The sequence below is a fragment of the Ambystoma mexicanum genome, chromosome 1p (assembly GCF_040938575.1).
Source record: "Ambystoma mexicanum isolate Mex_15411 chromosome 1p, UKY_AmexF1_1, whole genome shotgun sequence".
In the NCBI taxonomy this organism is placed as follows: domain Eukaryota; kingdom Metazoa; phylum Chordata; class Amphibia; order Caudata; family Ambystomatidae; genus Ambystoma; species Ambystoma mexicanum.
In genome coordinates, this window is record NC_090921.1 from 1,270,968,059 (window position 1) to 1,270,982,592 (window position 14,534).

The 14,534-nt window shown below is 49.4% G+C and overlaps 1 protein-coding gene across 1 annotated transcript in view; it reads left to right on the top strand.

Annotated features, from left to right (window-relative positions):
- PRR12 (proline rich 12) overlaps positions 1 to 14,534 on the top strand; it is an 886,666-nt gene that overhangs the window by 306,416 nt on the left and 565,716 nt on the right. The window contains exon 4 of the mRNA XM_069605180.1: positions 8,319 to 11,962. Coding sequence (XP_069461281.1) covers positions 8,319 to 11,962 — 3,644 coding nt within the window. The remainder of the gene's footprint in view (positions 1 to 8,318; positions 11,963 to 14,534) is intronic.

Consider the following 14,534-nt stretch of genomic DNA (forward strand, 5'->3'; position numbering starts at 1 on the left):
CTAAATTGTGAGAAGGTCGGTGCAGGATTATTTATCTGTAAATGAGCGAATCATTGTTAAGTTTGTTATAAACTGCAAAACAATAACGAGCAAAAAAATAACCTTAATTTTGTGGTTTTGGCAAATGGTTGTACTTTTTCATATCCCAGTGGGTGTTTATGGGACAGTATGTCCTGCCACAGCAGGAACCTTCATAATCTGCTACATTTCTGCAGGTTTTAAATAGATAGCTGTTTCCACTCTTACCTCCTTGTTTATAATATTCTGCTAACGTTAAAATGCTTGCCTTGCAATGATGTGCATTTTTCAAGAATATGTATACATATTGGGCAAATAGAAGTAAACGGATAAAGTAGAAGTACCTTTCTGCAAGGGGCACAACTTTTGTGTCCGGGTTCTGGGTGGCATGCTCCTCCTAGATCCAATTTTTGGTTGACCAGCGGCCTGTCCTTAACTCTCAGCTTAGTCTGCTCTCTTATGCATAATGGCTCTGCACCTTGATTATCCCATTGTCGCTTCAGCACTATCCAAACAAAAGTAGCGATATAACCTGTTAAAGTTACTGTACTTGAGCCTAGCTTCATTACAGAAATCTAAATAGTCTTATATTGCAGGAGGCATTCCAAATGAATGAGGTGCAATTCCTTCTGTTTCTTATACAAACCATGATCGAAAGGTGGACAGGTTTCCCTGATTGTTCAGGGAATGTGTACATTTGTTCTTGGAGGCATTGCCCCAGGGCATCTTGGAGAGGACTGTTGCTCACTAGAATCGTGCAAGCCATAGTCTGATCTGAGAAGGGTCTAATGGAGCCACTCCTAAACAGTGTCACAGAATGCATTCACATCTTCCAGTGTAGTGTGTCCCTAATCCAAGTCCTACATTGACGCTGCTACCCTTATTGTCCGTGTGGAGCAGAGTTTGTGTAAGCAAAGGTTTAGTTGTAACTTCCTTGTCAATGCTTTGGCTTGTGGAGAAACAGTTGAAACACCCAAACATGAGAATGACTGGCAGAGCAAGGTTTGGCGGACAATTTCTGACTTTGTTTCTCAAACCTTTTAAAATACTCCCCACGCTACCCTCTCCTGCCCGTAATGCCAATACTAGAACACAGCCTGCTTATAGGCAGGATTTTTGAAATCCAGAGACTTTACTTTTGACCTTTTTTTCACTTGTCCTTACGACTTACTGTTTAAGGGAGTTTCTGAAGGGGGTGGTATTTTTGCAGTTCGGATCACAGTTAGTGAGTTTTCAACTACTCCTTTTTCATTCATTTTAAATATCTTGTCCGATTTCAACATCAGCTAGGCAATAATTTCCAGTGCCTCATACAAAGCTTTTACAAAAGCAACAACTGGATGAAATAGGAGCACCATTTACCCAGTGATCATACCAGAGAGTTATTCTCCACCATGGGGTTTGGCATGGATTCACAAGCTCATGAATTCCCCGTCGTCAGGCTGGGAATCCTTGGTAAAGAAAAAAGTTTGTTTAATTTCTGAACTGTCTTTCTCCTAATAACCAATCACTGAACTCTGGGTCATACTGCCCTTAGCCAATGACTGTCCTCTACCTAAGCCCCTCCTCTGGTAGCCATCTTCATATTTTTACCGCACGTTCAAATGTTGGGAGTCCTTGTGTTTAGCTCTCAAGCTTTTACTGCGTTTATCATTTTTTGGAAGAGTATTACTCTATTTTTCAGTCAATTGGGCTTTGTGCTCCATTGATCAACCCAATCTGATTAACGGGGACCCGTTGTCGGATTTCTCAGCACCCCTCAAGGGCGAATTTCATCGAGTTTGTTCGTGGAGGCTTCCAGAAGATTCTCAGGCTTATGCAGCGTGAACCATGTCAGAGGAGAAGAAGGATTTGGCTCCCCTGTTCAAGATCTGCTCCAGCTGCAGCTCACGGAATGTGTTCTCGGACGACAAGCATTCTGAATGTCTTTATTGCCTGTATCCGGTGCACAAGGAAGAGGATTGTGCGTTTTGCCAGATATCTTTACGCACGATGAAGGACCGACACAGGTGGCTAAACGAGTGGCTACAGGCTTCTAAGACCTTTTGAGGGCGCCCCTCCCGTGCGGGTGCAACAGAAGGCTAAACAACGTGCGTTCACTGTCACCGGGAGCGCCGTTGTGACGGGCTCCGCGGCCGCCAGGGCGCGTTCGATGTCTCCAGCCTCCGTCACCAGTCAACGCTCAGGATCTTCGGCCAAGAGGAAGTCGGACCATCCGGGCAAACTCAAGGAGAGGCCCAAGTCCGTCCGACCCTCCCCCTAAGGAGAAGGCCAAGCAGGACAAGGCTCCGGCCCTAACTGTGAAGGCCCAGGTGCACCCGGTGAAGGCCCAGCCAAGGGGGTTGCGGCGTCTCTGGCGAAGGCCGCCGAGACGGTCCCGCAGGACACGACCCCTAAGACCATGGTGTCCCTTCCGAGGAGGGAGGCTGTGTTCAGGCCCATAGCGAAGACCCCGGAGAAGAGGATGCCCGTCATCTCCCCGAGACTTTCACCACTGGAGGCAATGAAGGGGGGTGGGGGTGTGGTGGTCCTCCAGGGTACGGCTATCTCCTCTGAGGATGAGCTCACTGTTCTGCAAACCGTTCAGGAGGAGGAAAACGTAGGAAGCAGGCCTTCTCCCCCACCCCATCCCCACAGGGGAAACCCCGGCCAAGAAGGACAGGGTACACCCTCCACCTCCTTGCCGTTCGCCCCGTCGACCCCTTCACTCAGCCCCCTCCTCGCCCTGATAGATGAGACGCACTGGGACACGGCGACAACGGCGGGTTAGGGGACCTCCTGTCTCCGCCGCCCAGATCTTCACCGCGGGAGGAGATTGGCTCGTTCCACTCGATCTCCAGAGCGTCAAACCTTTTCAGCTCGCTCCGGAGGAGGAGGGCTTCCTATATCAGCGCAGAGGGGCAACGAGGAAGAACATCCTCTCGGTCCCACTTATGGATGACATTTGGGACGATAGTTTGTCGCTCATGAAGAACCCTTCCATGGCCCCCGCCAACGAGGGATCGCCTTGAGAAAAAGTATAGGGTACCGGACTCTGCACCCAAGTGCTTACAGGCCCAGCCTTCTCCGGACTCTCTGGTGTACGCAGCAGCCAGGAAGAAGTCATCAGGTGGTTCGGCCTCAGCGGCTTCCACCCCGACAGCGAGGGCAAGAAGTTAGATGCCATGGTACGACTGGTCATTTATTCTGCGGCACTACCATCAAGGCTGCCAACGCCCGTGCGGCTTGTTACAACCGGAGTCCTGGATGAAGATCGCTCCCATCCTGGACTTCCTCCCCGACGACAGAGGTCGGAGGCACTGGAAATTCTGTAGGAAGGCAAGGTTGCATCGCACCACACTATCAGTGGCCACAGACATTGCCACTGCAGGATTCCGTCACATGGGCAACATCACTTGCCTTCATCATCGTGGCTGGCTCAAGGCCACCAACTTTTGGCAGGACGTTCAGTCGAAGGTGCTGGACATGGACAGTTTGTTCAGGAAGGATGTGGAGGAGTCTCTCCTAGCCATAAAGATGGACACAGAGACTGCATTGGGCACTCTTCAGCAACGGAAGCTGTCCTTTCGGACCTCAGGCAGCAAGTCCCAAGGATCCTCCAAGAGGTTCGGTGGGGGATCCTCTTCTTAACGCCAACCCTCCCACTCTTCGGCCCAGGAGACCAACAGGGGCTGCTCCAAGACCTTCGGAGGAGGACGTCGTCGCCGGGCCATCAAAGTGGGCTTTCAACATCTAAGCAGGATTGAACTGGTCGTGGCGTTGGGCCCCCACCCATGCACCCCGGTGGGAGGCTGGCTGGCTAACTTTGTCAGCGTGTGGAAGACAATCTCCACCGACGATTGGGTGCTGGACGCTCTCGCCCACGGACACACCCTCGAATTTCAACGGAAGTGTCCTAGAATACCACCAGTAGCCCGGCAGGAAAACCACATCTCTCAGCTGTTTCTGGAAGTGCAGGCTATGCTAAAGAAAGGCGCAATGGAGCTCGTCCCGAAGAGGCTCTGGGGCTCTGGAGTGTACTCAAGGTACTTCCTTGCCAGAAAGAAGACCGGGGGCTGGAGGCCCATCCACGACCTTCATCGACTAAACAAATATATCAAGTCCCAAAAATTCTGGATGGTCACTCTTCACGTGGTCTTACAGCTGGAAGAGGGGGACTTCTTGTCGTTGCTGGACTTGGAGGATGCATACTTCCACATCCCCATTCACAAAGGGCACTGCAAGTTTCTGCGTTTCGTGATGCAAGGGAAGCACTACCAATTCAAAGCCCTTCCCTTCGTACTGAAGTCGGCACCAAGGGTCTTCAACTGCCAGGCGGCAGTGGCGGCACAGCTGTGACTACGGGGGATTCATGTCTATAGTTATCTGGATGACTGGCTCATCCGGGCCAGCTCACAGGAGATCGCTGTTGACCACACGGCCAAGACCATGCACCTCCTGACGGATCTGGGATTCTCGGTGAACTATGCAAATTCCTGCTTGATTCCATCGCAGGACATGCTGTTTCTGGGATCCCAGCTCAACACAGTGTCGTGCCTGGCTTCTCTGTCGCAGGAGACGATAGCGTACATCTTAGGAAAGGTACAACAGCTGTGGCTCTGAAGATGGCCAGGGTGAGGTCCATCAAGTCTCTGCTCGGCATGATGTTGTCATGCATATACCTCATTCAGATGTGCAGGTTATGGATGCGTCCCCTACAGGAGTTCCTCGACACACATTGGATTCAAGTGTCGGGAAGCTTTGAGGACAAGATCCCTACCCACAACAGTTTCTGTTGAGCAATATGGTGGTGGGGGGGTTTGTGCACATCTGTCCAGAGGCGCGAATTTCCAGACCCCACCGCACCAGGAGACGGTCATGACAGATGCCTTCCTGGAAGGATGGGGAGCTCACACCGGAATTCTTCAGACAAGAGGCCTGTGGCTACTGGAGGAGAACATGTTCCACATCAACGTGTTGGAGCTGCGGGCAGTGTTTTGGGCCCTCAAGTCTTTCCTTCTGTCCCTCAAGGGCAAGGTGGTGCGGGTCTTCACAGACAATACCACCACAATGTTTTACATCAAGAAGTAGGGGGGCACCAGATCCCCGGCGCTCTCCAGGGAAGCGCAGGACCTATGGCACTCGGCCGTCGCCCAGGGGATGTTCCTCATCCCGTTTCATCAGGCAGGAGTGAAGAACACAGTCGCCGATTCGCTCAGCAGGGAGCCGTGCTCTTGCCACGAGTGGGAGCTTCGGCAGGACCATGTGGATCACCTGTTTCACAGATGGGGCAATTGACCTATTTGCGACGGCGATGAAGTTTCGGAGGTTCGCCAGCAGGTTTCCCCAGCCGGGGAGCATGGGGGACGCATTCTCATTCCCCTGACCTGGCAAAGCCTTTTTCTGTATGCATTACCTCCGTTGCCGTATGCTTCTTTGACTAGTCAATCAAATCAGACGGTCCCGGTGCAGGATGATCCTCGTCGCACTGGCGTGGCCGAGGCAGATCTAGTACCCGGACCTTCTCGACATGTCAGTGTCCCCTTCAGTCAAGCTTCCGGTGGTCGCAGATCTTCTGGCCAGAGAAGGAGGCGCAATTCTGCACCACGACCCGGGATCGCTGAACCTGAAGACCTGGCTCCTGCAGCGTTAGAGTTCGGGGGTTAGAACCTCCCAGCTGATTGCAAGGAGGTGCTTGCCAAGGCCAGGGCATCAACTACTCTTAAATGCTACAGACATAAATGGAAGAGGTTCGCTGTTTGGTGCTGTGCACAGAAGATCGACCCTCAGCGGGTCACGGCTCTGCAGGTTCTACCATATTTGCTGTCATTGGCCAAGGCAGGACTGGCCTAGCCTTTCATAAAAGTTAATCTGGCGGCTATCTCCCACTACACCAGATCTCTGGGACAGTTGTTATGGTCACACCGTCTGGTTAAGGAGTTTATTAAAGGACTGTTCCATCCGTTCCCGCCGGTGAAGGCTCCAGCCCCGGCGTGTGAACTCAGTGTGGTGCTGACTAGGCTCTTTGGCCCTCCATTCGAACCTATGCAGACAGTTCCACTGAAGTTCTCATTGTTGAAGACTGCATTCCTCGTGGCCATCACGTACAACCAGTGGGTGCATTTCAGGCCCTGTAAGGCACCTTATTTGACATTTCACGACACAAGGGTGGTGCTGCGGACGCACCCCTCCTTCATGCCCTAGGTGCCGTCGGACTTTCATCTAAACGAGCCCTTGTTGCCTGTGAATTTTATGACATCTTCGTCGCCGGCGGAGGGGACTTTGCACTTGCTAGATGTGGCTAGAGCGCTGAAGTTCTACATGGACTGCACAAAGAGTTTCTGGAAGACGTCACAACTTTTTGTGAACTTTGGCCCTGTGAACCAAGGGAAGGCCCTCTCCAAGGCTTCCATTTCCAGGTGGCTCTCCGGCTGCATCACCCATTGTCACCAGTTGGCAAACCGACCGTTGCCTGGCCGTAAAGAGCCCATTCGACCAGAGCGATCGCTGCAACTACGGCGTTCCTGTCTGGTGTGTCCCTGCTGGACATCTGCATGGCTGCTACGTGGAGGTCGACGCACACCTTCACGAGACTCTACTGCGTCGACGGGGATTCCAGGGAGGAGTCCAGAGTCGGCCAAGCAGTACTGCGCAACCTGTTCGCTTGAAGGTGAGCCTGGTGAGGAGGCAAGAGATGCTTAGGTTGAGCCTTTGCCACCTCCTATGGTTGTGCATGTGTGTACTGCATGTATTATTTATTCATGAGCATTTGAATCCATGCTAGACCCCATGATGGAGAAGGAACAAGTTACTTACCTGTAACTGTTGTTCTCCAGCATGGGTCTGGCATGGATTCACATGCAAACCCTCCCGCCTACCCCTCTGCGGCTCTTCTCTTGGTCTTACTGCCACTTTACGTGCTACCAAATCTGAAGATGGCTACAATAGTAGGGGCTTAGGTAGAGGGTAGTCATTGGCTAGGGGCAGTATGACCCAGAGCTCAGTGATTGGTTATTAGGAGAAAGGTAGTTAAGAAATAGAATTGAAACTGATTTTTTGCTTTACTGAGGTTTCCCAGCCTGACGACAGGGAATTCATGAGCATGTGAATCCATGCCAGACCCATGCTGGAGAACAACAGTTACAGGTAGGTAACTTGTTCCTTTCTAGATTTTTCTTTTCATTGCTGGTTTAAACTCCTTTCATTTTCTAGCACTGCAACATACCAGAAATGCACTGCCCGTCTGCATAGATATTTAATCTGTGTGATGTAGACGTATTTTCCTGTCGAAACGTGTCCTGCTATTAACATGGTCCAGCCATATGGCCTTTTCAGAACTTTGTAACTATTAATGTTGACAGTTTGGATGGACTAATGCTTGGTAAAACTGCTTCAAATGTTTCATCAGACAATACTTTCACCAGCTCCTAGTAATGTAGGCTGTTTACTTTGTTCCTAAGGAATGACGAAGATTCATGACAAAAGAGCAAGAATTATTTTCTTTAACTTTGGGTACTCAAATGTTACTGATTTAACAAACCATCTGTTTGATATTTTCAAATATTATAGATCTGAGGGTCAGAGCGTGTCCAGGGGCCAGATTCACATGCTAGGGACATATATCTCTGGCCCTGTGTCCTTGAATGCATTTAAAGATTGATACACAATGTGTTCTGCTATTTGGCACTTCATCTCTAGTGTTGGTAATGTCAAGGACGTTGTAACGGAAGAGTCCATTTTGAAGTAAGCTTCACCAACCTTTGCCTTAATTCTTGTTTCATTATATTGTGTGCTGGAATCAAAATGTTTGCCTTAGCCCTGTCCTTTAAAATGATGCGTTTGTTGCCTGATGGCTTATTCACAGAATGATTAAAAAGTGGTACTAGCACAGTGGAATGGGGCTGGCATCAGTTGTCCATTAAGCGCCTCAACAATACCTAAAAAAAAAAAATCATCCACTGTTTCTACACGATCTTCCATGTTAGGTTTTTCACCACTAGTAGTTTTCCTATGCCATCTCAGAAATGTATGTTGGGAAAAACTCAGTGGTTGAAACACTTTACCTGCTGATAAATGTGTTAACTAGGCACTGTCGTCATGAATTGGAGGTGGCAAGAACCAACATTAACCTTAAAACACCCTTCCGGCTAGAAGGAACAGAGGGTAAATGTGGACAGTAAGCTAAAGTAACAGTTATAGGGGGAGGTAACACTCAGTTTAAGTGAATTGTGGCAGAGTGTGTGCTGAAGGCTTTGTTTTGTAGTCAAGTTGTAACTGCAGTGATGCTAATTATTGTGTTTTCAATTCTTCCTCTTTCTTAGCCATGCACACCCCTGCCCCTGCTGAGCTCTTCATCTCTGGAGCCATTCCTGGATCCAGTAGCTTTCCTTCATCATCAGCCCTCTCAGCGTACCAGCATCCTGCATCTTTCAGTGGGAGGAGCTTTCCTGTGACCTCGTCGTTGACCCTTCAAGATGCCACCTTCAGTCCCACTTCTAATGGCCTCCTTTCCCCGCACGATCCACTTCTTCATATCAAGTCCTCACAATCCAGTGTTCCCTCGTCCCTTAGCTTTGACCGCCTTGGTAGTGCTGTGCTGGGGTCAGGACTCTCATCCCAGAGTTCGGCTTACCGTAGTGCCCAGGAGTCAGCTTCTCGGCACTTGCCCTCCCAGTTTAACCTCCTCTCTTCTTCCTTGGGCCCATCCGAGCAGACATCACAGCTTTACAACACTTCTGTTTTTTCAAGTTCACCTGCCTCTTCAATAGAGCGAGCGATCCCCCGACAGGATAGCGTTATTAAACACTACCAGCGTCCCTCCAGTGCTCAGTCCCAACTGCCCTCTGCAGCTGCAGCTGCCCACTCACTGCAGCACTATCTGAGCTGTGGAGGGAGCTACCAGCAGATGTCACACAGGTCCTCCCTCTCCTGCAGTCCCCTGGGAGATCAGTCACCTGTGAGTAGTGAAGGATCCCAGCAGAAGAATGCACAGACGCGGCAAGAGCAGTCTCAAAGTTACAGACCAATAATTCAGTCCCCAGGGTATTCAACTAGCTCATCCTCTAACAAATCTAAAAGCTACTCAGCCTCAAGACAGACGCAGCGTTCCACTGCTACCCCAAAGTGCCAAAGCATAGTCACGACTGGACAGACGCACAATTATTCATCATCCACGCCGAAGCCCAGTTCAGTCATCTCCAGCCAGTCTCAGGCCTACTCCCCGGGACAGCCACAGAATTTGCTATCCATGAGTCAGTCACAGAGCTACTCGGTCACGCAGTCTCAGAACCTGTCTGCTGTCACCCAGTCTCAAGGCTTCAACTCCAGCCAGGCACAAGACCTGACCAGTGCTAGTAAATCCCAGAGCTACACCAGCAGTCAGTCCTGTGTTAGCCAGAACCAGAACTACTCCCCGGAACAGCTACAGGGGCTGTCCTCTGTGGGACAGATACAAAATTACAGTGTCCAGTCAGAACCCCATGTTTCTGTTAGCCAGGCTCAGAGTTATGTTCCTGCTCATTCCCAGGGCTTACAAACAGCCAGCCCATCTCTTAGCTACAGCACCTGTCACTCACCGGCAATGTCCAGTCATGGGCAATCCATAGGATATTCCTCTGTAAGTCATGGACAGAACCTCCCAGATTCCAGCCCCTCTCAAATTATTCGGCCCCTTCAGTCCCCTTCATCAAACCGCTCTAGTGTTGCATCCCCTGGACAATCTCAGAAGTATTTGACATCCGTACTCTCCCCGTCTTTCATGCAGGCTTCTCACTCCCAGAGCTACCAAAGCTCCCAGCCAAGCTTAGAAAGAACTTCCTCCTACACCAAACCAAAATCTGACTCGGACCTCCTGTCTGCAGAACGCACGGATGATGAGGACTTTCTCATCCAACACTTGCTGCAATCTCAAAGCCCACCCCGAGTCTCCTCGGAGAGCCTCGTAGAGTGTGAGGAAAGATCCAGCAAGAATTTAGGTTACGAGATGAGCAAAACGGAAGAGAGGTACCACTTACAAAGTGTTATAAGGACAAATTCAAATCTGGACAACCAGGGTTTGGAAATGTCTCTTCAGAGTTTGAAGGAGAAAAAGAAAGATCGACATAAGGAATATTCGAACTCTAGGTCAACTCCTGAGTCACTGGCAACATCTGTGGTTCATTACAGTCATCAGGCTGGGGGAATGGACTCCTTTGCTCAAGACATTAAAAAATCTGTTGAGCATCTTCAATCTTCACACATGGATGCATCCAGCAAAGACTTGAATCAGGCACACTCGTATCTTCAAAAGACTCCAGAGCACACATCCCAAGCTCACAGGATGGTGGCAGAGAGCCAATCCATGGACTCCCACGGCATGCTTCAGGGGCAGCAGGGCACCCCGATGATGATGGACGGCTCTCCTGACATGCCTCTTTCTTTGACCCACCAATCCAACAGTCAGCAGTCGCAGCTCTTGCAGTCTGTTCTCACTCACACTCAGAGTCAGATGCAAGCACATCAGAGAAAAGTCCAGACTCCAATGGATGTCCACATGATGGAATCGCAGCGCATTCAGGCCGAAGCCCAGTCTCCGCAACTGCAGATGCAACTTCAGTCACAGGCTTTGGAAGCACACTTGCAGTCCCAGCAGATGCAAGCTCATGTGCGCTCCCAGTCCATGGAGGTTCACTCACGTTCCCAGTCCATGGATGCCCAGCTCATGGACTCGCACCAGATCCAAACAGACCAGCAATCACCCCAACTTCAGGCTCAAATGCAGTCTGAACGCATGCAGGCAGAGATGCAGGATGAAAGGATGCAATCCAGCCTTCAGTCCGACAGCATGGAGGGCATGGATGGGCTGTCTCAGAATGATGGCATGCAAGGCTTGGCTCAGTCACAGGAGATGCAAGACTTTTTGGAGCCTGACCTCAGTTTAGATACACACCTGGGCCAGAATGGATCTGTGCAGTCCCAGCAGCACTTGATGTCAGATGGGGGAGAAACCATGCATATGGACGGCGATTCCTCCCAGCAAGTGCCGCAAGCTCAGCTGGAGCCCAAAGACCAGTTTGACAGTCAGAGTCCCCAAGGCTCCAAGCAACGCTTTGTACCTTTGACTTCCATCTGCTTCCCAGACTCTCTTCTCCAGGATGAAGAGAGAAGCTTTTTTCCCGGAATGGAAGATATGTTCTGCCCTCCTCCCTGTGGCAATGATGAGTTTCCCAAGAGTAACTGTGGTGACGATGGCTCACAAAGCATGGACAGAAATGAAGCTATGAAAAGTGGGTATGAAATGATGCAGAGCAACCAAAGCTATTCAAGTTACTGCACCTCGGAAGGCAATGATAGTCAGGAAAATGTTCATTTGGGCTTAGATTCTGTTTCTGTCAAGCATGAACTGCCTTCAACTGTTAACACTGAGCAGCTAGGTCTCATCCAATCAGGTCATGGGCCTCCAGCAAGTGAGGTAAAGCCTGGCTTGACCTCCCCCATCTTTTGCTCTTCCAAACCCAAAAAGCTCCTCAAGACGTCCTCTTTCCACTTACTTAAAAAACGGGAGCCTTCTTTCCAGCCTCCGAAGAAGAACTATGCCCAGGAGTATGAATTTGAGGATGACGAGGACAAAGAGGATGTTCCAGCAGACATCCGACTGAACAATCGTAGATTGCCTGACCTGCTCCCAGATTTAATATCCAGCTGCCGTAGCAGACCAAATATTGGACCCATGGGGGACATCGACTTCTGCCCACCAAACAACATGGACACCCCCAAGAAGAGGGGCAGAAGAGCTACAAAGCCCAAAAGAGATGGCCCCCCTAGGCCAAGAGGCCGGCCCAGGATCCGGCCCCTTGTAGAGCCACATGGTGTGGTGCAAGATGCCAACAAGAAGCCCAGGGGACGAGGTCGGGGTAGAGGCAAGAAAACCACAGATGACGGAAATGAAGGGTTGGGGCTAGGACTTGAACCTTTGAAACCTATTAAGGTAAGTCCTTACTGAAATGTGTCCATTTTTCTTGTTCATATGAACAACACACTTGTGTGTCCCATAGAGTTTGGCAAATGAGCAGGACATATGCTGGAAAAGCATTAATTTACTCTTTAAGAGATCAGACTTGCCGTAAACTTCAGAGTTATAAATGTGAACTTCACAACTGTGACCATTACCCATAAACCTGGAATTAAGTGTTTTTTATGTTTGTGTGTGGACCTGTACTCTTTTGTCAACTATTGTCAAGATACACTATATTTGACAGTCATTCAATGACTGACACCACCTGATCATGAGGATTCAGAACTGTTCAAAAAAGAAACTACTGTGCCATCTTTGTGCAGCCCTCATAACACCTGTTTTGATGTTTTATTCCTCACTAGCAGTTATGTCAGAACTAAAATGCAACATGTATTTTCACTGTGGCTCTTTTTCTGTAGGATTGTTTATTCATGCGCAGTTTAATTTCTTTGTATTTTCGTGTCCTGTTTTTGCTAATGGGCCATGTTGCAAATGGTTTTCTTCAGGGGGGTAAAGTTGGAAAGTAGCACCCCCTTCAACCTCCCAAAGGATGTGCCAAATAGTGGTACTGAAAATACTGAAGTCATTGTAGGAAATGTACTCATGGATCCAGTAAATGCACCTTTTTTAAAAACTTTATTAAAATTCACATCTCAGACAGGTACAACCATAAACAACATGGCACCGCTGAGTTAGACGATTTACAGGAAAGCTCCACAAGACGGTACAACATTGTGCAATGCTCCCTTACCAACATACAAACTTATAGCATAAGCAGCTCTGTCTGAACTAAACAGCAGGCTGCACTCTGGTCCCCACCATCTTCCCAGCTTCCTGCAAGCCTGCCATGGAGGCTTACAATTCGCCCTCACCCTACTGTTGGGTACTAAGAACTGTATGAAGGGGCCCCAAATGTCTTTGTCTGTTGACCACCAATAGATACAATTGATGCACTCTGAAACTTGAGAACCATCTGTTTCCGGAAGCACCTCCTTCCTCTTTGCTTCTGCCTTCGCCCTTTCTCTCCCCTGCTGATCTTCTCTCTCTCTGCACCGTGCACCTGGCCTACCCTCTGGCTTCCGTGCCCAAGTACCTGCTCACCCTGCCAGCCACCCGCACTGGCTCCGGGCAATCCCTGCACTGGGGTCTGTATCTGTATCTGTAACCCTACCCCCACCCCCTTTTTTCCTGCACTTATCAGACATACCCTGTCTGCTGCCTCACCCAGCACTTGCTGGCTTCACTACCACTGTTTTGTTGCCTTTATTATTTGTCTGTTTTCCTTTGCTCCGCACTTCCCACTTCAACCCCCTTCCATGCACTTTTCCCCTTTCCTTCTCCCATGCACTTGAGCGTTCTCAATGTCACTGGGCCTAGTAAGATTGTTTTTTATTTTTTGTCCCCCTCTTCCCCCTTGCCTGGTCACGCTCTGAAACACTTGTGTACGAGCATGATAAAAATAAAATATATCACAGTAAGTGTGCAGTATCCATTTTGCTGAACCCAGGTCAAACCATGACGTAGTGGGAGCAGAACTAGTCCACCTCAGCAGAAGACAGTGCTCTGCTAATATCATGCTGGTGGATTGTAGCTTGAGATAACCCCCTGGAAACCCCGGAAGCCAGACAAACATACAACATAGTAGTTCACAAGGGACATCAGAGCTAACCGTGCAAAAATATGTAAACGCTGTATCCTCCTCCGTAACCTACTCAACTAAGCTCATCAACCTCTGTAGAAAATTCCTCTTCACAGACCACTGCCTCATACTAGCCAGGTCTATCTTGGTAGCAAATTAGACTATTGCAACGCCTTTTTAGCTGGAGTTTACGCAAGAAACCTAACTAATCTCCAACTACTACCAGAAATGTGGGGTCGAAGACCCCATTTCCCAAACCTGACGAGAGGCCCAGAGGTTGCCTATTGAAGCCTGTATCGACTTTAAAATTCTATCCATCACACACCGATGCATACACAACCAAGCTGCCTCTTACCTCAGTCAGCGCATCACCATGAGTACCCGCTCGCGCTACTAATGTTCCTTCTCTATCCTTTCACTGTCAAATCCCAGATTCACTAGGAAAAGAGACGGCAGAGCTAGCTTTCCCATCACTGTCCCCTGCCCCCCTGTATCCAAGAAGAGCCTGCTTTCCCCACATTCCGAAAGAAACAGAAAACTGCCCTATTTACTAAATATGCATAAAATGTTTTCCCTTGCATGGGCAAATCTGTTTTACATGCCTACCTACCAGACTGTCCTATTTTATCTGAACTATGTACTGAAATATTTTAGCGCCGTGATACCTCCGGGTCTGGGCGCTACCTACAAATGAAATAAATAACTGAACATAGTCGTGCATATGGATGTCACATCCTTCCTAAACTCATGGATAGACTGGCATGCCCACATCATATGAGTGAAAGCAGCTGGTTTAGTACGACATCTAGGGCATCTGCCATCCTTCGTGGGGTAATACATTCGAAGCTGAGCAGTGGTCACATACACCCTATGTAGGGTTTTAAACAGAATGCCTAGTGCTAGTAA